The sequence below is a fragment of the Melanotaenia boesemani genome, chromosome 2 (assembly GCF_017639745.1).
Source record: "Melanotaenia boesemani isolate fMelBoe1 chromosome 2, fMelBoe1.pri, whole genome shotgun sequence".
NCBI classification, from domain to species: Eukaryota; Metazoa; Chordata; class Actinopteri; order Atheriniformes; family Melanotaeniidae; genus Melanotaenia; species Melanotaenia boesemani.
Genome location: NC_055683.1, coordinates 39020816 through 39046017, shown reverse-complemented (window position 1 = coordinate 39046017; position 25202 = coordinate 39020816). Strand labels below are relative to the sequence as shown.

At 40.3% G+C, this 25202-nt stretch overlaps 1 protein-coding gene across 1 annotated transcript in view; it reads left to right on the top strand.

The window, feature by feature from the left end:
- Positions 1–19765, top strand: part of LOC121628294 (NACHT, LRR and PYD domains-containing protein 3-like) — a 45886-nt gene extending 26121 nt beyond the window's left edge. Inside the window, exons 7-12 of the mRNA XM_041967314.1 lie at positions 2597–2770; positions 11623–11796; positions 15284–15445; positions 17702–17751; positions 17883–18394; positions 19610–19765. Coding sequence (XP_041823248.1) covers positions 2597–2770; positions 11623–11796; positions 15284–15445; positions 17702–17751; positions 17883–18394; positions 19610–19765 — 1228 coding nt within the window. The remainder of the gene's footprint in view (positions 1–2596; positions 2771–11622; positions 11797–15283; positions 15446–17701; positions 17752–17882; positions 18395–19609) is intronic.
- The last annotated feature ends 5437 nt before the right edge of the window (positions 19766–25202 follow it).

The window sequence follows — 25202 nt, the reverse complement described above, 5'->3', positions numbered from 1 at the left end:
CTCTACTGCCTGGTTCTCAATCCTGACAGGAAAGATGTTTGGAGGATTCTTCCGAAAGTCGATGCACATTTCTTTTGTTTTGCTGATATTGATATTTAGGAAGGATGACCTGCGCCAGTCGGTGAATTCTTCCACTACAGGTCCGTGATCAGGGTCATCACTGCTCAGCAAGAACACAATAACTTAGTCATCGGCGAATTTAATAATGTTACGACCTACGTGTTGGCTGCGACACTCATTTGTATATAAAACAAATAATAAAAGTGAGAGGATGCAGCCCTGTGCGGATCCAGTGGAAGAGGTAAGGGTGTCTGACAAAACACCATCAACTCTCATACGTTGTGGCCTCTCTGGTAAAAAGTCGACCAGCCAGGCTACAAGACCAGAATCAATGTTGTGGGAGTTTCTTAATCTTTCTGGTAAAACATGCGGCTTAATACAGATGAAAAGCAGATGAAAAGTCAACAAATAAAAGACGAGCGAAGGACCTGGCTCCCTCAAGGTGGGTTAAAACTAAATTCAGCAGGGTGCCTACAGCATCCTCAACTCCTCTGCCTGACCTGTAAGCAAACTGCAGCGGGTCCAGATGATCCTGGACCCGGGTCAGGAGTGATTCCTTAACGATTTTTTCAAAAGACTTCATGACCAGGGAAGTTAGTGCAACAGGTCTGAAGTCGTTAGGAGTTTTTGGGAGATGCAGATTTGGGTACTGGAACAATAATGGAATATTTCCAGAGTGGAAGGACCTTATGAAGCTGGAGGGATGTTGAAAAAATAAAACTAAATAGATCTGCCAGCTGGACAACACAGTTTTTGAGGACCTGACCTCCAACGCCATCAGGACCAGGACTTTTCCTCTCCTTAACTCCACGGAAAAGTTTAATAATGTTGCTCCTTTCGACAACAACGCTTCTTGGAGAAGAGACAATATTTCTAAAAACAGACAATTCTTCACTAAAAACAATGACATCAAAACAGTTAAAAAAAAAAAAAACCTGTTAAGTTCATTGGAAAGCACCAGGTCAGACCTTCCATTTAGGGAGACATGACATTTCTTTGATGGCATCCCCCATCATGGATTTCACCCCCTCCCATGCAGGGCGAGAGATGCCTGCACTTAGCATACTCTCCACCTTGTCCTTGTACCTGTACTTTGCGAATTTGAGCTCCTTTTTTAACTGTTTATGAAGCTCTCTCTGTTGTACAATATCACCCTGCAAGAAGCAAATGTTTCTTTGGTTAATTATATTTTTGACACTTTTTGTCACCCATGGTTTGTTGTTTTGGAAAAAAGAAATTTCTTTCCGTGGTATGATAGAAGCCTCACAAAAAGAAATATAAGAAGAGACAACATCAGTTAGTTCGTCAAGATCTACACACACTTCTTTGAACAAGTCCCAGTCTGTGTAATGGAAACAGTCCTGATGACAAAGAACTGATTCCTCAGACCAAACCGGAATCAAACGTTTCTCTGGTTTGTTTCTCTTCAAAACAGATCTGTATAACAGAACTAAGTTAGTCTAGGTTACTAACCGATGAAGATCCAGAAGTGGTCTGAACATAAATCAGAACTGTTCCCATCTCTCCAGGGTGTATAGTCGTGATGTGTATAGTCAGTGTTGTGTGTCTGTAGTGCTTTAAGTCATGAGGATATGGAGGGTTTGTTTTACACGGTGATGTGGTCGACATTAGCTGAGATTGTAATAAATACACTCCAGTGTTGTGTTTGTAAGCAGGTTTGTAAGCAGCTCACCCATCCTTTGCAACTAGGATGGGTGAGCTGCCAAAAATTTCCCAGCTGGGATTAAGGAAGTAGAATGAATAGACTAGCACTGTTAACTCAGACATAGTTCTTTGTTGTTTTTTTTTTAATTAGTTTAAAAAATAATATCAACAAAGGACAGCTAAACAACACAAAGCATGAACAGTGAGATTATAACAAGAGAGTACCAAGATCCAGACTTATAGCCGTAGACCAACACACAAAATAGGGTTCAAAACCAAATTTTTAAAAAGTGTATTTTCTCCCTTTAATGTCGCTCATCCATCTTGTTGACCTGTGATTTTGTGTTCTTCATGATGAGAGGTGGATCACAGTTACCCAGCTCTCTTGTTCCTCGTCTTCATTCCACCTCTGCAGCCTCTGTGTTGACAGCAGGAGTTTCTATTATTCTGGCCAATAAGGCAGCTGGCTGCAGGGCAATCAGCTGACATTTGGAGTAAACAATCAGAGCAGCATGAAATAGTGCCACAATCCCTTGACCCAATGACAGGAACAGTCCTGCAGCTAAATGAACGGCAAAAAATCTCAACCAACCTGTAGGAGTGGGTGCAGCTTCAATGAAAAGTAAAATATAGAAAGAAACAATTAAGACAAAAAGCTGGTTAAAACAGGAAAAGCTAAGGCGTGACTGCAGCAGGCTATACACAGGTTGGTGCATGCACTAACTGTGTGTAAAACGTTCTCCATAATTTTGCCTAATTGTTTGAATTTTTGGGCTAAAAAAGTTGGCAGGTGTTCTTTGAGTTGACGTTCAACATGAGTGCTGATTCAGTCTTGTCACATCTTACATTTTCTCTGTAACTTTCTCTCCAGGCTGAGTGCGTGTGGTCTCTCGGAGAGGAACTGTGGACCTCTGTCCTCCGTTCTGAGTTCCCAGTCCTCCAGTCTGCCAGAACTGGACTTGAGTTACAGCGACCTGCAGGACTCAGGACTGAAGGAGCTGTGTGATGGACTGAAGAGTCCAAACTGCAAACTGGAAACTCTCAGGTCAGGATTCATCAAACTGAGTTTTCAAAATTGTATTCATTACTGGAGTGCCAGTATTCTTGTATGGAATGTTTTCCCCTGACCTCTGTTTAAAACCACATTTATAACCACTATGGATACACATACACATACACACACACAAACACACACACACACACACACACACACACACATACACACCAACCTCTCAATATCACCCTTAACTATACCCCAGTGTCTCCCCCTACAATCCACCAAGCCCCACTCAGCTTCCTTTCATACCCCTACACCCCTCCTACCCCCGTGCCACACCCTGAGTACCAGGGCGACAACCAGACATCAGGGCATGCACCAGCCCACCCCGTGGCAGCACATCCGAGCAGGGCCGGACACGGTGCCGCCCCTACAGCGGAGCAGTCCAGATCCCCACCCCAGGAAACCATCAGAGACTTGCAGCCAGATAGCAGCCCCCACCAACATCAAGCCCTCAAAGTGACGAAGTCACAATCATCCACCTACACTAAGTGATGGAGAAAATCACAGGGGACCAGGTGGAATGAAATTCGGCTAAATGGTTCGTTGAGAAGTCAGACATTTTCTCATTGCTAATGTGGTCTAGTAAGAAGTTCCTAAATTGCTCAGTGTTTAGAATTTTTTTGGTTTTCCAGTTCACAAACATAGTTTTCTTTGCGATTCATAAGACCGTGAGGATCATGCGTGTAGAGTTAATTACCATGTTTATTTCACCCAAGTCACCTAGCAGACACAGTGTGGGGTTTGCAGGAATATTACATTTAAACATACCTTCACATACCTGAAGCCAGAACCTGTGGACAGGTGTACATGACCACAAGGCATGGAAGTAGTTGTCAGTCATGTTTTCAGTGCAGTGTGAGCAGATGTTTGATTGTGACAGACCCACCATGAACATCCTTTGTCTTGTAAAATGAGTTCTATGCAGAATTTTGAATTGTATTAGTTGTATATTTGAATTCTTAGTAATTTTAAAGGTGTTAAAACATATTTTTGACCATTTATCTTTATTAAAGTTACTGGATAAGTCAGTCTTCCATTCTGAAGTTGGATTGAAGGACGATTGAGCCTTCTTGTTTAGATAATAGTCTATATGTTTTATTTATTAATAGCTTTGGTGCACCAAGATTCATGAATTCTGTCACCCTGATAGGTAGCTGTAAGTTTAATTGATTAATAGTATATGTTTTACATATAATAGGTTTAAGCTGGTGGTATTCTAAAATTTTAGTGCTGCTGATTCCATATTGTGAAGTGAGAATATTAAATGACAAAAAGAAAACCTTTTTCTATTATATGTTCTGTTTTATTCCTTTATTTTTCCATTGAATGAAATTGATCAGCTTTTTGTTTGCAGGATGTCAGGGTTGTTCCAGAGGGGTGTAAGCTTACATGGAAAAAGTGAAGAATTGGTTATTTTTAGAAACCAAGCCAGTAAAGAGGAAGTGATATTAATGTTTTTAAAACACTTGTGTGTTTTGATGGCTGAGCTGATGAATGGTAGGTCAGAGATAACCAGATGCCCACACAATGCTTGCCCTACATCTAACCATGGTTCATCCAGACTGCTAGTTTTAAGCCATTTGGAGATATACTGCATCTTGTTAGCTAAGAAAAGGTGACTGAAGTTAGGTTACTCCAAACCATCTCTGTCTTTAGTCTGTTGTAAAGTTTTTAGACTGATACATGATGGCTTGTTTTTCCATAGAAATTTGTGAGTCTAGTGACTTAAACCAGCTGGAGGATGGTTTAGTGGGTATCATTGAAAACAGGTAGTTGACTTTAGATAGAACCATCATTTTAACTGTGGCAACCCTCCCCATGAGTGATATGGGTAAGCACTTACATAATTTAGCTTTGTTAGTTCTGATAACCTGGGGAAAATGTTTATGCCTAAATATCTAATGTTTCCAGACTGTATTGGGTGTGTTTTGTAGGTCACAGTAAATGGGCATAACAATAGTCATAGACCAGTTAATAGAGTAGTCAGATATTGATGAGAATGCGTTAATAAGTGTGATTGTCTGGGGGAGAGATGTCGGTGAGTTATGGAGGAAAAGTGATACATCATCAGCATAAAGACTTATCTTATGTTCTATATTTTTGGCATGGATTAATTTAATCTCTTTATTTTGTCTTATGGCAGCAGCTAGGGGTTCAATAAAAAATAGCAAATAGTGATGGAGAAAGCGGGCAGCCCTGTCTGGTGCCTCTCTGCAAACAGAAGCTTGGAGAAGTTTGTTCATTAGTTTTCACACATGCATTTGGGTTGTTATATAATATTTTTATCCAATCTATTAAAGATGACCCAAACCCAAATTTGTTTAATGTTGCAAATAAAGATTTCCAGTTTACTTGGTCTAATGCTTTTTTTGCATCTAAAGAAATTACTGTCAATTTCAGATTTTATAGAGTAGAATAATCTATTTTGTTAATTAATCTGCATGTTAGTAGAAGAATGTCTACCTTTAATAAAGCCTGTTTGGTCAGAATGTATTATTTGAGGAGTTATTTTTTTCTATCCTTCTGGCCAGAGCTTTGCTGATTATTTTAAGATCTACATTTATTAATGAAATTGGACGGTAACTGGATGGAAGTGTCGGGTCTTTTCCTGGTTTTAATAGTAGAGTAATATTGGCTAGGTTCATATTTGAAGGTATTTTTTGTTTTTCCTTCTTTCTAATATCATATTGTAGAAAGTGGGTGCCAAAGTTGTCCAGAATTCTTTGTAGAATTCTGCTGGGTAACCATCTGGACCTGGAGCTTTATTGTTGGGCATATGCTGGAGAGCTTCATGGAGTTCGCCAACTGAAAGAGGTGAATCTAAGGCCATTTTATTTTTATGTTTTCATTTTGGAAGACTGATGTTGCTAAGAAATTTATCAATATTGTCTTCCGTTGTACTTAGTTGTGATGTTAATGAGAATTCTTTGAAAGGCTGTATCTTGTCAGGGTCATGGCTGATGTTTCCGTCTGGATCTCTGACAGCAGAGGTGGTTGTTTTTTCCTTGTTTGTTTTTAACTGATTAGCTAGGAATCTTCCAGATTTGTTGCCATGTGCAAAGTTCTCCAAACGAAGTCCTTACACCAAGAATTTGTGTCTTTTTATCTATTATTTCATTAAGTTCAAGTTTAGCTTTCCTTATATGGTTCAGTGTGTGTTCTTCTGGGGAGACATGGTAAGTGTTCTCTTTGGATTTAACTCTGAGTTTAACTCTGAAATTCTTGAAGTAGCTGATATACTCAGGACCTTTAAGTAATGACGTATTAAATTTCCAGTTTCTAGTTGCTGGTTTATTGTTCTTACTTCTCAGAGTGAAAGATACTGGTGCATTATTTCTAATGGTAATGGGATAGAGTCTGATTTCTGACACGTCACTCATCAGCAAGCTGCTAGTTAAGAAATAATCTACTCTAGAACAGGAATGGTGAACTGAAGAGAAGAAGGTGTATTCTCTTAGTGTGGGATGGTGAGAGTGCCAAGACTCACAGAGACCAAAATCCTTCATGTACTGTTTAACAGTTTCTGAGGATTTCCAGACTCGATAACTTCCTGTGGTTGTGTTTGTCTAATATAAAGTTAAAATCACCTCCTATAATTAGTGCGTTATCTGAGTGACCATGGAGTGAGGTGAAGAGGAAGTGAAAGAAGGAGGGGTCATCAACATTTGGATCATATCAATCAATCAATCAATCAATCAATCAATCAATCAATCAATCAATCAATCAATCAATCAATCAATCAATCAATCAATCAATCAATCAAACTTTATTTATAAAGCACTTTTCATGCTGGGGCAACACAAAGTGCTTTACATGAAAAATCAATTTATGCATATTAAGACAAAAATAAACTACATAACAGGAAAAAAAAAAGTTACAGTTGCACACAGGAACATGCATATATACACACAAAGCAGAGACAACCCACCAGGAGCCAGTCCACCCATGTCCTACAGAGGCCGCCATCACGACAACCACCCTGATCACAGCAGACTGGGGCCCACACCACACCACAGCCATCAAGCTGCAGTATAGGGCCCCAGCCACCCAGACAACAGATCACCGCAGCAACAACCCCAGACTGAGCAGGCAGAACCCCCGGCATGGAGGATCCCCATGAGGAAAACACTGGAGTTAAAGCAAATATTAAATAACCTTAAGAAACAATAAATAAAAATAAATACAGTTGAGAAAAATGAAATGAAAATAAATAACAATATATAAAATCTTAAAAAATAAGCTCAAGATCAAATAAAATTTAGTTAAAAGCTAAGCTGAAAAGTAGGTCTTAAGCCTCTTTTTAAAAACATCAACAGTATCTGCAGCCCTGAGGTTCTCTAGCAGGCCATTCCACAGACGAGGGCCGTAACAACGGAAAGAGGCCTCATCATATGTCTTGGTCCTCACCCTTGGAATAACTAATAGACCGCTCCTAGAGTACCTCAGGGTTCGCGATGTTTCATAATTTAAAAGCAAGTCTGATAAATAAGAAGGCCAAGACCATTAAGACATTTATAAACTACTAAAAGAACTTTAAAATCAATCCTGAAACGCACAGGAAGCCAATGCAGCGATTTTAAAACTGGTGTAATGTGTTCCCGCCCTCTGGTCCTCGTCAGAACTCGTGCTGCAAAGTTCTGGAGTAGCTGTAGTTTCCAAAGGGACTTTTTGGAAAGCAGAGCATTACAATAATCTAATCTACTAAAAATAAAAGCATGCATCAGCACCTCCGTGCTGGCAAGAGAGAGAAATGGGCGGACTCTGGCGATGTTTTTAAGATGGTAAAATCCAGTTTTTTTAAATTTCTGATGTGTGGAATAAAATCAAGCTCAGAGTCGAAAAGAACACCCAGATTTCTCACACACTGAGAGGGATTAAAATGATGTAGTTTTGGTAAAATGATCTCTTTCTCTTGTCTTCATAAGTCCTCACTAAGCTTTAAGAAGTTCTCTGCCATCCATGACTTTATATCCAAAAGACAGTTTAAAAGGACATTAACTGGCTCTAGGTCATCAGGAGACACAGCAATGTAAAGCTGTGTGTCATCAGCATAGCTATGAAAATCAATGCCGTGTCTCCTGATGACATCACCAAGAGGTAACATGTACAAATTAAAAAGTATCGGGCCTAAAATTGATCCCTGGGAAACCCCACACTTGACTTCATGGATTTTTGAGAAGCATGTATCCATATTTACAAAGAATTTTTGATCTGTGAGATAGGAGTAAAACCATTTGAGAACAGTACCTGAGAGGCCCACCAGACTTCTGAGTCTGTCTAGTAAAGTCTGGTGATCAACTGTATCAAAGGTGGCACTAAGATCCAGTAGAACCAGGACAGAAAGTTTCTGTGAGCCTAGGTAAGTACACTATGAAACAGGTCAAACACTGTGGAGTTACACCTGATTTTCTCTACAAGGCAAAGCAAGGCAGTTTATTTGTATTACATAAAACAAAGGCATTACAGATATTTAGAAATAGTAAAAGGCATCAACACATAATCACAATAAAATAATAAATTACATTAAAATGATTAAAAGCAAGTTAAAAAGTTTCCGTACAGATTTCATGCATAGGCGCATGAGAAAAGAAATGTTTTTAACCTGGATTTAAAAATGTCTACATTTGGTGAAAGTTTAATCTCCACTGGCAGTTTGTTCCACTTGTTTGCAGCATAACAGCTAAATGCTGCTTCTCCATGTTTAATCTGGACTCTGGTCTGGACTAGTTGACCAGAGTCTTTGGATCTAAGAGCTCTGCTAGGTTTATATTCTCTGAACATATCACAGATGTATTCTGGGCCTAAACCGTTCTGGGATTTGTAAATGATCAGAAGGGTTTTAAAATCTATTCTGTGACTGACTGAAAGCCAGTGTAAAGATTTCAAAACTGGTGTGATGTGTTCAGATCTCTTAGTCCTGGTTAAAACTCTAGCAGCAGCGTTTTGGATGAGCTGCAGATGTTTAATGCTCTTTTTAGGAAGTCCTGTTAAAAGACCATTACAGTAATCCAGCCTACTGGAGATGAATGCATGGATGAGTTTCTCCTGGTCTTTCTGGGAGACTAAACTTTTAATTCTGTTGATGTTTCTGAGCTGGTAAAAAGCTTCTTAGTGAAGCTTTGATGTGGCTGCTGAAAGTCAGGTCTGAGTCTATCAACACTCCAAGGTTACGAACTTGGTCTGTGATTTTAAAAGACCGAGTCTCCAGGTGTTTGCTAATGCTAACCCTCTTCTCTTTGCTACCAAACAGAATAATCTCAGTTTTGTCTTCATTTAATTGTAGGAAATTCTCCTTCATCCAGGTGTTTATTTGCTCCAGACACTGACACAATAAGTCTATTGGACTGCAGTCATCTGGTGAAAGAGACACATAAAGTTGTGTATCATCTGCATAACTTTGATAATTAATGCTATAGTTCTGTAATATTTTACCCAAAGGGAGCATATACAAGTTGAACAGAAAAGGTCCAAGGACTGACCCCTGGCGGACTCCACAAGTCATGGCCACTCGCTCGGATTCATAGCTGCCGATCATAACAAAATAACTCTAGGGGGGATGGTGTTTGTGTGTGTGTGTGTGTTGGGGGGGGGGGGGGGGGGGGGGGGAGTGGTGTGGGTGTGGGGAGATGGGTGGTGGAGGGATGGTGTGTGGGAGGTTGGGGTGTGTGGAGGTGGATGCGTGGTGTGTGGGAGGGGGGGTGGTGTGGGTGTGGGAGGATGAATGGTGGAGGGATGATGTATGTGTGGGAGGATGGGGTATGTGTGGGAGAAGGTATGGTGCAGGGATGGGGGAGTGTGTGGGAGGATGGATGGTGGAAGGATGGTGTGTGTGCGGGAGGATGGATGGTGTATGGGAGGGAGGATGATGTGTGTGTGTGGGGGAGTGGTGTATGTTTGGGAGAGTGGGTGATGGAGGGGTGGTGTGTGTGTGTGGGAGGATGGGGTACGTGAAGGTGGATGTTTGGTGTAGGAGAGGGAGGACGGTGTATGTGTAGGAGAATGATGTATGTGTGGGAGGATGGGTAGTGGAAGGAAGGTGTGTGTGTGTGTGTATGGGAGGTGTGAAGGTGGATGAATGGTGTATGGTGGAAGGATGGTGAGTGTGTGTGGGAGGACAGAATATGTGAGGGTTGAATGGTGTATGCGTGGGAGGATGAACGGAGGAGTGGAAGGAGAGTGTGTGTGTTTGTGTGTGTGTGTGTTGGTCTGGGGGGGGCAGGACTGGTTCTCGGGGTGTGCGGCTGGGCGCTGGGGTGTGGGGCTGGCCTCTGGTGGTGGCCGTCTGGGCGGGCCGGGTCCCCCCGGGTGGCGTGCTGGCCCTCGGCCTGTGGGGGAGGGGGGTGTCCCTGCGCTCCTGGGCCCGGGCCCTCTGCCCCGTCTGTCCCGGGCGGCCGGTGCCCGGGGGGGTCGGGGACTGCTGGCCTCGGCCCGCCGGGGCCGGTGCCCTGTGTCCGCGGGGCGGCTCCTGCTGGGGTCTCCTGCTGCTGCCTTCCTGGGCGGGCGAGTGGTCGTCTCTGTGGACCGGTCGGGGTCTGTTGCCTGCGGGAGGGCTGGTGGCCTGGGTCTCGGGACCGCTGGCCTGACTCTGGCCTCTGTTCAAGTGAGGTGGCATCTGCATGATCACTCTGCATGGTCACTCCTTCCTGAACGTCTCCACACAGTCTTTGCGTCACCGTGTGGCCGAGTTCTCCAGCATATCCACACAGGTTTCTCTGCGCGTGTTCTTGAATACAGCAGTTTCACTTATATCTATTATCATATTTTGTTTCTTTTTTTAATTATTTCTGTTCTTATTATTATTATTACTCTTACTCTTATTATTATTATTGTTACTATTATCAACTAGTTGTGTAATGACCTACTGGCTAGGATGATCTTAGCTATATATGTTGTAAGTAGTATGGATTACATGGTCTTCTGTATGATGTTTCAAGTCCCCACCCGCACTCCCCACACCCTTTCTGTCCCTCTCTCTCCCCTCCCTCTTCTCTCTACTTTCTTTTCTCTCTCTCTCTCTCTGTCCCCTCCGGTCGAGTCCAGTATTAAGAGTCTGATTTAATAAAGTTTTTCATCAAGAGGGACTTTATACATGTAGTATAAATCCCTGCTTGATAGAGTAAAATTGCCCAGCACCAGACGGCAGCCAGACAATCATTCTGTTTGCAACAATGCTGGACAAGACAGGTTAAAAAAAAAAAAAAAAAAAAAAAATAACTCTAGCCTTCTAAATAGGACCTGAACCAGTTAAGGACCACTCCAGAAAGTCCAACCCAGTTTTCCAGCCTGTGCAACAGGATTCTGTGATCTACGGTATCAAATGCAGCACTGAGATCCAACAGAACCAGGACTGATACTTGACCAGAATCAGTATTCAACCTAATGTCATTTAACACTTTGACCAGAGCTGTTTCAGTGCTGTGATGAGGTCAGAAGCTGGACTGAAATTTATCAAGATTTCCACTATTATTTAAAAAATCATTAAGCTGGTGAAAAAGAGGAGATCACTTTCTACTGAGGTAAAAACTGTTTTTAAAAAGTCGGATGGAATCATGTCCAGAGTGCATGTTGTTGATTTCAAATGCCAAACTATTTCTTTTAGGATTTTTAAATTGACCATTTTAAATTGACCATTTTAAATTGCGACATAACATCAGAATTATTTCCGGGTTTTAGACACAGACTACTTTTCTTGTATGACTGTGTGGAATTATTATTTTGCCTAATTGTTTGAATTTTTGGGCTAAAAAAGTTGGCAGGTGTTCTTTGAGTTGACGTTCAACATGAGTGCAGATTCAGTCTTGTCCCGTCTTACATTTTCTCTGTAACTTTCTCTCCAGGCTGAGTGCGTGTGGTCTCTCAGAGACAAGCTGTGGACCTCTGTCCTCAGTCCTCAGCTCCCAGTCCTCCAGTCTGACAGAACTGGACCTGAGTAACAACGACCTGCAGGACTCAGGACTGAAGAAGCTGTGTGGTGGACTGAAGAGTCCAGACTGCAAACTGGAAACTCTCAGGTCAGGATTCATCAAACTAAAAGTTTAAAAGAGTTTTTATTCATGAGTAACAAACTTGTGGAAGCTGTGTGTATGAATATCAGATGTTTGTGTGTCTCTGATTTAGGTCTCTTACACCACAACTTTTTTCTTCATAGTCCATGTGTGCACAGGTTGCTGCTAAACTACATGCCACAGTGTACATGAGAGTTAAAGCTAGACCCAAACCATCAAGTTAGGATGTAGACCTGTTTCTTTTCTCTTTTTCATTTGATAATTTAATCTTACTTGTCAGCAGAGTAGTGTCTCCCTCTGCTCACACTACCACCTCTTAAACTCAGATGCACAGCAGGCCAAAAAGAAAAAAAATTAAATAAGCTGAGAGCAAGACTGGTTCAATGTTTATTAAAACTTTTTTTAAATTACCTTATTGCACCAATTGAACCTGGAACTAACAGAGCCTGTTAGTTATTGTATATAAAACAACAATAATCATTAAATAAAAAAGTCTGTTCAAATCTGTTGCATTTATTTCTTAAACAACAACCAGGTGGGGCCAGTAAAAATTTTAGGGTGGCAAACCAAATTGGTCCTCCCTTTTTTAAAAATCAGGCACTCACAGATCCACCTTCACACCTTCATCACCTCATTCACTCAATCACCTCAAATTTGAGAAACAGGAAACAGTTCAGAAAAAAAGACATTTCAAACAGTTTTTCTATTATTCTTTCAATATTTATTATTTCTGCATTTTAGAACAGTTTAATTCACCTGTTGCCATGTCTTTTAGCAAACACATCTACAAAACTATTAAGATCGACTCTTTTTGCTCTTTTTGATTCAATACTCAAGGCGCTCATTGCTCATGGTGTTTCTTTTTTTTTTTTTTTTTTTTACCCTGTCCTGTCCAGCATCCTAACATACAGAACGGTGGTCTGTGTGCCATATTTTGCTTGACAGATTTGCTCTACCAAGGGAGACATGTTATATACATGGCTGCCCTTGATATTTTTATAATTTTTATTGTAATCTTATTTTCTTTAGTCTTTATATGTCAGTGCTGAACCTGACAGGGAGATAGAGGAAGAGAGAGAGAAAAAAAAAAAAAAGGGAGAAAAGGACAGGATTAAAATGTGGAAATAACAGTTGTCTATGCTGCCCAGAACATATCACAAAAAAAACAAAAAAACAAACAACAATATAAACTACCACAGTACTACATGATATCTCATGGTGTTTCTTAAGTAAGTCTTATTTAATTTGAGCACAGACGAACTGCGCTTACAGGTAATGCAAGGTGTTTGCAAAGTTTAAATACTGTGTCAAACACCTCTCTATATGGCTCAAGGAAAACTGTAAGCTCCATCAAACTCTTGGTATTTCCAAGCTACTGCTTTTCTTTCTCTCCAGAATTGGTTTCAGCTGAAGTAACTCATGTTCTAGATCCTCAGAGTTGCAGTTGTATAATGAGGAAAACACACAGACGGTATTTCTTCTCACAAAATGTGGGACTGCATGGATTCAAGGCTTGTTTGCCTTCCATTACAACACAGTTCTCATGAGAAAATCTCTTTATCTCAGAGAGAAGCATATCAATGACTGGAATTAACCTTTATGAAATGACTTTTTATCTGTGTTGCCCTGTTTTTGTACAGTCGGAGTAGAAATGTAAAAGATGTAAAAGCCTTGAAGAGTAGAGCTGGTGTGACCTGGCAGCCTTGAGGTGCAGCACCTATGTTGCATTGCTCTGCAAGGGTTCTCTAACACTGCCCAATGTGTCAACAAGTGAATCAACAAGAGTAACAGCTGTGCCCAGATTCAGTTGAGGGGATTGTAGAACATCTGAAAGAAATTTTACTTCACCAAATGTTTTGGTGAATGATACAAGAAGGCCAACAAATTTGAAATCTAACAAACCTCTTCACTCTACAGCTCTGTTACCATTTCTATCTTCTGATTTCTTTCAGTAGTTGTATGATGGCAGATAGTCTGTCCATTACTGTTTTGCTAGACTTCTACCTACGTGCCCACCATGTGTCTGTCAGCCTTTGCAGCTCTCTTGGGACTATCCCTGGAAACATCTCCCTCTGTACCTCTAGCCACCTTTAGTGCACATATGACCCTGAGACAAACACATACAGTTTCTGTAGAAGAGAAGTGAAATGGTAGGCTTTGGGGAAGCCTCTGCTTTAATGCTGCCTGCACACCAGTGTTTATACCACTCATTATTGCTGTACCATCATAAGCTTGCCCTACCAGGTGGTTTTTGTAATCAAGGCTATACTTTTGCAGTACTTGTAAAGTTACCAGGTCTCCTCTTCTCCTTCCTCCTGCTGCATCCTCCGCTGCACCTCTTTTTTCTAGCTCCTCCCCCTCTCACTACCACCAGTTAGCAAAGGTGATCTTAGCTGGATACTTACTTCAAGCCAATAAAACAGAAGAAAACCAAACATCGCTTCAGGAGCTTTCTGTGTATTGTTACACTCTCTGTGACTGTCTTACTGCCAGACATAGTACAGTGGTATTACTTTGTGTTTATACACAAGCACACTTATAAACACAACTTATTAAAGAACAAATTAAACACACATTAATGCGGCTTTGTCAGACTTAAATCTTAAGCGAAGCAGTCACCGTCAAGCTCCCAGGTCAACTTTATTCTCATCCACAATAAAACCATAACTTTAAGTTAATGTTTTCTTGCACATCTTTTAATCAGAAAAAGTAGAGTCATCAGAGCAGCCTCTCTCTTACTCCACCAGACTGAATGAAGGAGGATTAATGCCTTTAAAAAGATACAAACTCCCCTGAAAACATGATTGATGGATCTCTGTAGAAACCTGGAAATTTGTAGAGATGGGATTTATGACTCTTCTAGGGGAGCCGGATCTTGAGGAACCAATTTTTTCAAAGAGCCATTCAAAAGACTGGCTCGTTCTAACAATTTCTTACAAAATTTCACAATATATAAGAATGACAAACAATCAAAATATGTACCAATACAAAACCTAATATACGAGACGAAAAAGAATTGTAGGAAAAATATAGATAAAGAAAAGAATAAACCTGAGCAGTCAGTACAAATTCTAGTAAATGTTTTGGATAGAACTCGCAGTATTTGTTTCCGAACAATACTCTCTGTCCATAGATGCTTCACATGAATGGAGCGTGTTGGACATCAGATTTCTATGAAGTCACAAATGTGATGAAGGCAGTGTGGAAAATTTGTATTTAAAAAAATGGCTTACAAATGAATGGCTCACAGCTGTGAATAGGATCCCATCGTTCATTTAAACAAGCCGTTTAATCGATTCGTTCATGAATGTCACATCTCTAGAAATTTTACATTTGTCAAAAACTGAGTCATAAAGTCGTAAACTTGGAACAAATGAAGACACAAAGACAATAATGTGAGACAGGTCCAGTTTCTCTGAACATCTGATGACGTTCAGCTTTAGTTTGACAGCAGGTCTCTCAGAGTTTCTGTCATACGTGTTGTTTTCTGCAGCCTGTCAGGATGTCTGATCACAGAGGAAGGCTGTGCTTCTCTGGCCTCAGCTCTGACCTCCAACCCCTCCCATCTGAGAGAGCTGGACCTGAGATACAACCATCCAGGAGACTCAGGAGTGAAGCTGCTGATGGCTGCACTGAAGGATCCACACAGACTCAGGTATGGAGAGGCTGCTGCAGCCACACAATGTCTGATAGAGGAGGAAGATCTGCAGACATTTTCTCTGTCCTTCACTCAGTCCTGCTTCATGCTGGATATGAGTGTTATATGAACCATCACACATGTAGGAGCCTTTTTCCTTTGCTCACAGCAGATATGTGAGTAGGAGAGTCTCCAAGGAGAACATCTGCAGGAACAACAGTGATAACTGTCTGTTGCTCAGAGTTTCTTCAGTCTGGAAACATCTCTGCAGGTTAAAGGGACATTCTGTCATAGAAACATCTTTTCTGTCCTCTGACCCTGGATCAGACACAGAGATGCTCCAGGAAATGTTAGCTTAGCTTAGCTTAGCACAGATGTTTATAAAAGTGTGTGAACAGTCATGTTCTTGTAAAGTTCTCTTTAGAAATCAGTCCATGTGGAAATGTGCACGTGTTGATCAGACCTGTATTCCTACCTCTGTATAGATACATTTAAACACATGATGGATGAAAAGCTTCCCATGAATGATGATGCTCAGTGATTCTCCCACTTACTGGAGGCTCCTGATGCTGAACCACAGCAACAGACCCACAACATGAATTTAGATGAGACACATATAGAGCAGGAAGTATTCTGGTCCCTGAAGACTCGTTCCCTCTAGATTCTTTCATTCATGTCGTCTTCTGTTGGTGCCGCTGCTCCGTGCAACGTCACACATGAGTGTCGTTGCAGTTTTTATCAGTTTCCTTCAATTAGCTGCACACAGCTGATCACAATGATGGAGACAGTCAGTGGAGCCCCTCCCCCTGATCTGATCTGAAAAGAGGAGTTAGACAGGAAAACACAAGTTCTTTACTTCTTCATGCTCCTGAAGTCTGGCTTAGTGTTTGATGATCTGGACTCATAATGAGGACATGAATGAAAATGACTGAGAGAGTCTCTGGATTTCTGTCCAGACTTTGTCACTTTACACTCAATATTCACTCAGCAGTCACATGACTTAAATGTAGGTTGTTTTACCAGAAAATGCAGCGTCATGCTAAAGATTTCAGACCTGCCGGTGGACTGGATTCCTGTGGGACTGGATCAGGAGTCTTCCTGTATCAGTGCTGCTGATCAGTGGTGTAAATAGATGATAAGGACCTACTGGAGCCACTAGGAGGCGGAGTAGAGCCCTACTGTCCCGTAGGAATGGACTGATAACCACTGATAATGCTGCTTCAGTCATGTGATAACGGCTGGATCGGGTGCTGAAGGAGGTGATGGAGATGGCAGTGTGTGTGTGTTGTGATGAAGATGATGATGTTACATCAGGGTTCCTGGTTAACGTGAAAGGACTCAGTATGTTCACAGCTGATGTTGAGGAAAGATGAGACAGACTTTCCTGAATCCTGTCACATCCTGTATTTCAGCAGCTGCAGCTCCATGTCTGACCACCAGAGGCAGTCTAACCTCTCCTCTTCACTCAGGACTTTAGAGCTTTGATGGTCCCATGCTGCTGATTCAGTAATTACTAATTCAATCATCCATCAGATGATCAATCAGCTTCAATAACAGTGTAGATGTTGGAGTCAGTAGAAGCTGGTGATGTGGCTGCACTTCAAACTGGAAATGAATCAGCAGACTGGATCAGATGTGGAAGAAGTGTGGTGAGTTGATGCTGCTGATCCCTCTGATTTGTTCCTGCTTTAGAAAGAAATGTGTTTGTGTCCACACAGCAGCAGGATCTGCAGGAATAATGTGAGGGAACAAATCCTCAGTGTGATGATGAAGCAGCTGTTAGTGTTCAGTAGGAAACAAGCCGTCACAGCTCCAAACACACACATCATGGCCTCAAACAGAGTCTCTGACAGTCATTTAGCTTCATGTGCAGGAAAAGAACCACTTTAACATTTCCCAGCTGATCACAACAAAGAATCTGAGCCAATCTGCTCTGCAGAGGAGATTATTGTCAGAAGCTGATCAATAAGACTTCAGGGCAGAGAGAAGATGCAGCTCTTGGTTAGATCAGGAGTTTCTGCAGAGTTCTTCATGTGTGAAGAGATGAAAAGGAGAAGATGGTTGAAAGAAGAAACTGGGACTTCCACAAAGCAGTTTTCTTGGTGTGGGTGTGGACCAATCAGCTTCCTGATTCTGCTCCTTCTAGTCTGGAGATGCTCCAATCAGGTGGACGTGTCCAGATGTTGGACTGTTCCTTTCTGAGTGTAGAACAAAGTGTGTATGAGAGCCATGTAATGTCCATGTTAGCATGCTCTGACCCCCTCCTCCTTTCAGGGTGGAGCCTGCTGGAGAACCATGGTTGAGGCCAGGAGGTGTGAGGAAGTGTAAGTGTGTTTTTCATTGGATTCATCACATTCAACCATCTTCACACTGTCCCATCACTCATTCATCAGTCAGCATCAAAGTGTCAATAGATCAATAACTGCAGCTGGATTGTGTTTGTTCTCTCCATCAGATTCCTGTCCACTCACCATCCACATGAACACAGTGAACAGAAACCTCAAACTGTCTGACAACAACAGGAAGGTGACACATGTGGAGGAGCGTCAGTCATATCCTGGTCATCCAGACAGATTTAACTTGTGTCCTCAGCTGCTGTGTGAAAATGTTCTGACTGGTCGCTGCTACTGGGAGGTCGAGTGGGGAGGAGACGTTTTAATATCAGTGAGTTACAGAGAAATCAGAAGGAGAGGAGACAACAGAGACTGCTGGTTTGGATTCAATGATCAGTCTTGGAGTCTGAGCTGCTCAGATGATAAAGGTTACTCTGTCTGGCACAATGACAGAGGAACACCCATCTCCTCCTCCTCCTCCTCCTCTGTCTCTAACAGAGTAGCAGTGTATGTGGACTGTCCTGCTGGCTCTCTGTCCTTCTACAGAGTCTCCTCTGACTCACTGATCCACCTCCACACCTTCATCACCACTTTCACTCATCCTCTCTATGCTGGATTTGGGTTCTGGTCCTCCGCTTCCAGTTCTGGTTCCAGTTCTGGTTCCTGGGTGTCTCTGTGTTGAGTGTAAAGAGTGTGATGGTAGCAGAGAAACTTCATGGATTCAATCAGTTTGTGTGTGAAACTCTTCTAAATGGTTCCTTGGAAACTTCTTCCTCTTCCAGTCCTTTAAAGATGGAAGCTGTGCTTCTTCCAGGATCCACATGTTGTTTCCAGTCAAAGCTTCACACTGAATATCAGGATGTTGTGTTGACTTCATGTCAGCTGCAGTTAGTTCCACTTCATGATGCTGGAAATGAAAATCCTCCCAGTGTTTCACTCTTAGTTTGTTTGCTTCATTCTGTCTTTATTTGGACTTTCTCACATTTTCACATGTTGAATTAAAGATTCATTTTCACATCACAAATTTCATGTTTTGCTTCATTTTTCACCACAAATGTTTGACTTTCTACTTGAAATGTAGAATTTAAAGAATTTTCATCAAAACTTTCACGTCTAAATTTTATGTTTATTTTCATTCAGATTATTTTAGACTTTTTGTGAAAATATTTGATGTTTAATGAAAAATAAATATGATGCAGTTTCTCTCACGTTTTCTTGTATATTTATGTGGTTGTGATATTTTATCTCAAATTTAATTTTATTTCATTTTGTCATTTTGTATTCTACTAACTCATTGGAATTTTATTTTAGATGTTTTGTTTTTCATTACTGTTACGACCCCCAATTCACAATCCAGGGGATAGGGGTCGGCAACAAAACAAACTGGACCAAACTTAAAGACATACAACAAATTTTATTACAAAACCCGGGTCAAGGGAACAATATAACAAAGGATGTCCAATATTAGGTATCTCTAGTCCAGAGGAAGTACAAAGAAATACAATTAACAAAAGGTGTCCTCAGTGGAGGTTAACAATTAACAATAACAATTATTAAACAAAGGGATAACCAATTCTTTTTATAATCCAAAAGTCACCTTACTATTAATGTTATTCCAAAAATCTTAAACCAAACAAAAGGAGTCTGTTGTAGAAACCAAACCAAAATACAATAACACCAACGACAGCCTTCAATACAAAAAGTGCTATTTAAACTACAAACCAAAGTCAGCTATAAAACTTAACTCAAAATCTACTCAAGAACCATGAGAGAGTATATTTCCAATCAACTCAACCCAAACACAATTGTGTTACTAAACTACGGGATTTCTGAAGCTCTAACCACAAAGGGTATTCAGACCAGCGACTTCTACACAGGCAATCCCAGTTGGCGAGCTGTGGGCCTAATGGAACACAGCTGCCCTGAGTACTGGCGCTTCCTCCTTCTTAAAGGCCGGGAGGCGACTTCCGCTGGGATGGCGGACAGGGCGGACAGCTTCTGCTAAGCTCTCACCCATTTGCCCCGTTTTGTATAGAAAGTCTACCTATTTTAACACTGAGGTCGTGCGCGATAACCACAAACTTAATGTGCATTGCTGGAGCGCACTTGATGAATATTGTGAATTCTGCGTACCTGCTAATCTAGCAACAGGAATGAAAAAAGCCGACGCTAAGCTAGCAACTACGCTACCACCGAACACGTGCGAACACGACTACTCTCTGATGGACGTCACCACTAATACCAACATGAAGAGGAAAACTTCCCCTGCTACTCCTACAAAGTCTTCGACTCCACCAACAAAGGTAAAAACTGTGCAGGAATCTCCAGTCATGGGAGACGAGGCTCTCGTTACTGCCATAGAAAAACTAACATCCAAAATCGACGACTTCGGACATCAGCTCAAAGAGAACTCTGTAATGGTGGCGAATATTTCACGGCTGGTGGAAATGAACGCAGCTGAGATAAAGGAATGCAAGGTCAAGATTAAGGAATTTGGAAAAGAAATGCCACAAATTATTAAAGAAAACAAAGAGCTGAGAGAGAAAGTTGCAGAGATGGAGCGTTATAAGTGGCGGTGGAACTTAAAAATTCAAGGTCTTAAAGAAAAGGACAATGAAAACACCCGGGACATCGTCATCGGTATCCTGTCCAAGATAGCGCCGCAGTGGGCTGCAACGATGGAGACGGTGGTGGACTCGGTTCATCGCCTGGGAAGAAAGGAGGAGGGCCGGCACCGTCAGGTCATCCTGCAGTTCGTCATGAGACACCACAGGGATGCCTTCTGGAAGATGTCTAAAAACTGTAAGACCTGCAAAGACTTGGGAATTCTCTTCAAGCAAGACTTCTGCAAAGCTGACCGGGAGGCTCGAGCGGCAGCTTGGCCAAAGATGGAGCAAGCTCGGGCTGCAGGCAAGAACGTCTACTTCAGAGGACATGTGGGCTACATCAGTGGTAACAGGGTTCTTTTGGATTAGTCTGGCTAAAACTACATTCACTCTCACTTAAAAGGGTTCATATTGAATGCTCAACTATAGTTAAATTCACCTTTTAAGTGTGTTGTTCATTTAAGAGTTTTTTATATTCGAGTTAACCTGACTACAGTTTGAATAATTCTCTACTTGAGTTAGTGAGCAGGTGTTAAATACCTTAATATCCTTTTGCTCTGGTTTCTCTATAACATCCCAACGTTAACTTTATACTGGCTCTACAAAGGCAAACGGTTATCCTTCTTATATAAAACATATTGATCAATTTCAATGCACTTAAGAGTCTAAACTAAAATCCTTAGTTTTATACTGTTTAGAATACTTAGGGGCTCCTTCAGTTCTTCGTTCTAGTACCAGCTTATATCTATTTGTACTTGTTCTTCCTTATTTTCCTTTTATGTCTTCGTTACAATCTATGTGTTCTTATGTTTCACTTAATGTTAGGGGTCTCAGAGATTCTGTGAAAAGAAAATCTATTTTTCTTTTTTGTAAAAACCAAAAAGCACAGTGTTTTCTACTTCAAGAAACTCACTCTAATGAAGCGGATACAAAGTTTTGGTCTAATCAATGGGGTGACAAAATCTATGTTAGTCATGGCAGTAACAGGTCAGCAGGGGTCGCTATACTTATGAACAATTTTCCTGGGAAGATATTAACTACTAAAAGAGATGACTCTGGTCACTGGATTATTTGTATCTGTCTTATTGAGGACAATTTTGTTATCCTGGGGAATGTATATGGGTACAATTCAACTACACAAAACAAATTAATGTTATCTGATTTAACCAACTCTGTTAGAGAACTTAGACAGAGATATCCTACACAGAATATCATAATTGGGGGGGATTTTAATCTGGTTGAAAATGAGTGGCTCGACCGATCTCCATCAGCATTTCAAAACCATCATTATAATCCAGTGCTCCTCAACTTTTGTAGAGAGTTTAATTTAATCGATGTGTGGCGTCGGGATAATCCTGACATTCAAGCCTTTACTTGGGTTAAACCTGATGGAACTGCCAGATCAAGGTTAGATTTTTGGTTGGTGTCAGAAAATAATTATGAATTTACTTCCAAAGCTAACATTTCTGCTGCACCCCTAACAGATCACTGTATGATTACACTCACCATTCAGCCCAATAACATTAGTCCCAGGAGTAAAGGATATTGGAAATTTAATTCTAACCTATTAAATGATGAAGAATATTGTCAAGAAATTATTAATGTGATTAATGAGATCTGTAAGGATAAGCTTTTCACCACGCACAGAGAAAGATGGGAATTTCTGAAATTTAGGATACGCCAGATTTCAATAACTAATGGGAAACGTGTACAACAGGATAGGAAGCAAAAAGAGATGGAAATTGTCCATGAAATTAACTCAATCTGTTGCAAACCTGTACTAGATGAGAGTAATAAACAAAAGCTTATCCTATTACAATCCTCTCTGAATAATATTTACATCACTAAGGCTAATGGTGCTTATATACGATCGAGAGCGAAATGGGTGGAGGAAGGAGAAAGGAGCTCAGCTTATTTCTGTAGATTGGAAAAAAGAAGGCAAGAACGAAACTCTGTTAAATCCCTGCTAATTAATGACAAGGAATGTACAGATTTTAAAGAAATTACAAAAGAAATCTTTCGCTTCTACAGCGACTTGTACTCGTCCTCTTACTCCTCCCATGATGCTGATGCCTTCTTTGACCATATTAAAGATCTGGTTCCTAAAGTGGACGAAGCCTTCAGAGAGTTATGTGAAGCAGAGATCACTATGGAGGAAGTAGAAAAATCTATGAGAAGTTTATCTTTAGATAAATCTCCTGGTTCAGATGGTCTGACTATTAATTTTTATAGACACTTCTGGGTCCACCTGAAAGACATCCTCTTCCTCGTCTTAAAAGAGATCTCTGATACCAGCACCCTTCCAACCACCATGAAACAGGGAGTCATCACCCTCATTCCTAAACCCGGAAAGGATTCTAGATTGATAATTTAAGACCAATATCCCTACTCAATAGCGACTATAAAATATTAACCCATATATATGCCTCCAGACTGAAAACTGGGATGCCTCAGATTATTTCTGACACACAATCAGGCTTTTTGAAAGGACGATCAATACACAACAACATCCGTCTTGTACTCAACCTGTTAGATTACAATCATTTAGTTGAAGACGAAGGCTTCATTCTATTATTAGATTTTTTTAAAGCCTTCGACACAATTGAGCATGAATTTATGTTTCACACTCTAGAGTTATTCGGGTTTGGACCAAACTTTATACAGCTAACTAGAACACTCTACAGGGAGACAAACAGTGTAATCTTGTTGCCACACGGCATCTCCCCTCGATTCTTTATCAACAAAGGAATTAAACAAGGCTGCCCTATCTCCCCTTTACTGTTCATCGCTGCAGCAGAAATGTTATCAATCCTTATGAAAAACTTAGATTTTGACAAACTTAACGTCTTAGGCAGTAAGCTAACCATCACCCAACTAGCTGATGACACGGCTATATTTATGAAAGACAGTAATCAAATACCTAAAGTTCTCCAGTCAGTTAATTTTTTCTCCAGGGCATCTGGTTTAAACCTCAATTTACGAAAATGTGAACTATTACCAATACACGATTCTCCTCACACAGCTCTTTACAACATTCCTGTAAAAGCTGATGGAAAATATCTAGGTGTTCATGTCGCCAAAGATGCAAATTTAGTGGAAGAACTGAACTTCTGGAAAACTATTGATAGATGTAAGCTCAATTTAAATATGTGGTCTCAGCGTGACATTTCTATTTTTGGTCGAGTCTTTCTTACAAAAATGGAATGTCTGTCAAGATTCATTTACCCAGCATATTCGCTGGCACTCCCCAAACCTGCAATTAAAGCTATAAACCAAGCTAACTTTAACTATATTTGGAAAAACAAGGCACACAATGTTAGGAAAGGAACAATAATGAGAGATTATGAGGATGGAGGTCTTAAAGCTATAGATATTGAATGTTTAGATGGTACAATTAAAATTAACTGGCTCAGAGCATTTCTGAAAAACGAAAATGGTTTTTGGTTTCATATCCCCTCAAGAATTTTTTTGGATTTAGGTGGTATTAATTTTCTTCTTAAATGTGACTTTGATGTTAGAAAACTGCCAATCAAACTATCATCCTTCCACCAACAAGTATTACTTTACTGGAAGCTATTATTCAAGCACAATTTCAGTCCCCACAATACCCCACTCTGGAACTCCCGATATGTGTTATTTAGGAACAAATCCTTATGTTACAAAAATTGGCTTGAACGAGGCATATGGTCTGTAATGCATCTTCTTGATGATACTGGAAATATTCTACCATTTGATCTTTTTTGCTCTAAATTCATGTTAAATGATAGTAAACAATACAAAACTATAGTCAAAGCACTTCCTCAGAGTTTGATCCTTCTGTCAGGTAATTTACTCCTCAACAATGTTAATCTACGGCTTCCTTCTCTTTTAATCAATGGACAATCCATCACTAACCCGAATCTGCCCAATACTTTTATACGTTGTGTGTTTTTTAGGAATCTATTCCCTTTATCAACTCATAGAAATCGCATTTCTAAATGTTTTCCCAAAGAGAAAGTGAACAAGTTGAGGAGTAGATACATAAAATTTCCAGTGGCTCCTAAAGTAAAGGAAACTCATTTTAAAATGCTTAATGACATATACCCTACCAAAGAATTTCTGAGAATTCGTTTTGGTTTTCAAGAGAATTGCTGCACCTTCTGTGAAAGCGAAATTGAAACTGTTGATCACATGTTTTTCAATTGTGTATTCGTAAGTATTTTCTGGGAAGACTTTATTTTCTGGTGCTCATCCAAGTTTGCATCTCCGTCTGAGCTAAACATAAATGAGATCTTATTTGGTACAATCCTCACTGATAAAATGCAAGATCTAGCTTTCAATGTTTTACTATTGTTGGGGAAATTTTTTATCCACAAAAGCAAATATATGAAGATTAGACCAAATTTTAATGTTTTTCACAAAGAACTGTGTTCATATTTTCAATCCCTTAAATTTATGAAAAAGAAAATTGGTATAAGATTATATGACTTTGTAACGGATTATGAACTCAACCAAAACCCCTAGTATCTGTGCAGTTTCAACTATGTATTCTGTTATTGTTTATTTATCTTTGTTTATCTTGTTTATGCTTTTTTAATTTTTTAATTTTAATTTTTATTATTTATTTATTTATTTATTTTTCTTTTCATGTCTTTCTGATTTTATAATCTGTCGGTGTACATGTCTTGCATTGTAATACGTCTAAATTGTTATGTTCTGTTAATCTGAATTGTCAATAAAGTTCGGAAAAAAAAAAAAAAAAAAAAAAAAAAAAAAACTTCCAGCCCGGGTGTGGGGCGGATGTACATAAATGTTGTAACCGTGTTAGCCATCAACGCCGCATTAAGAGCAGATTAA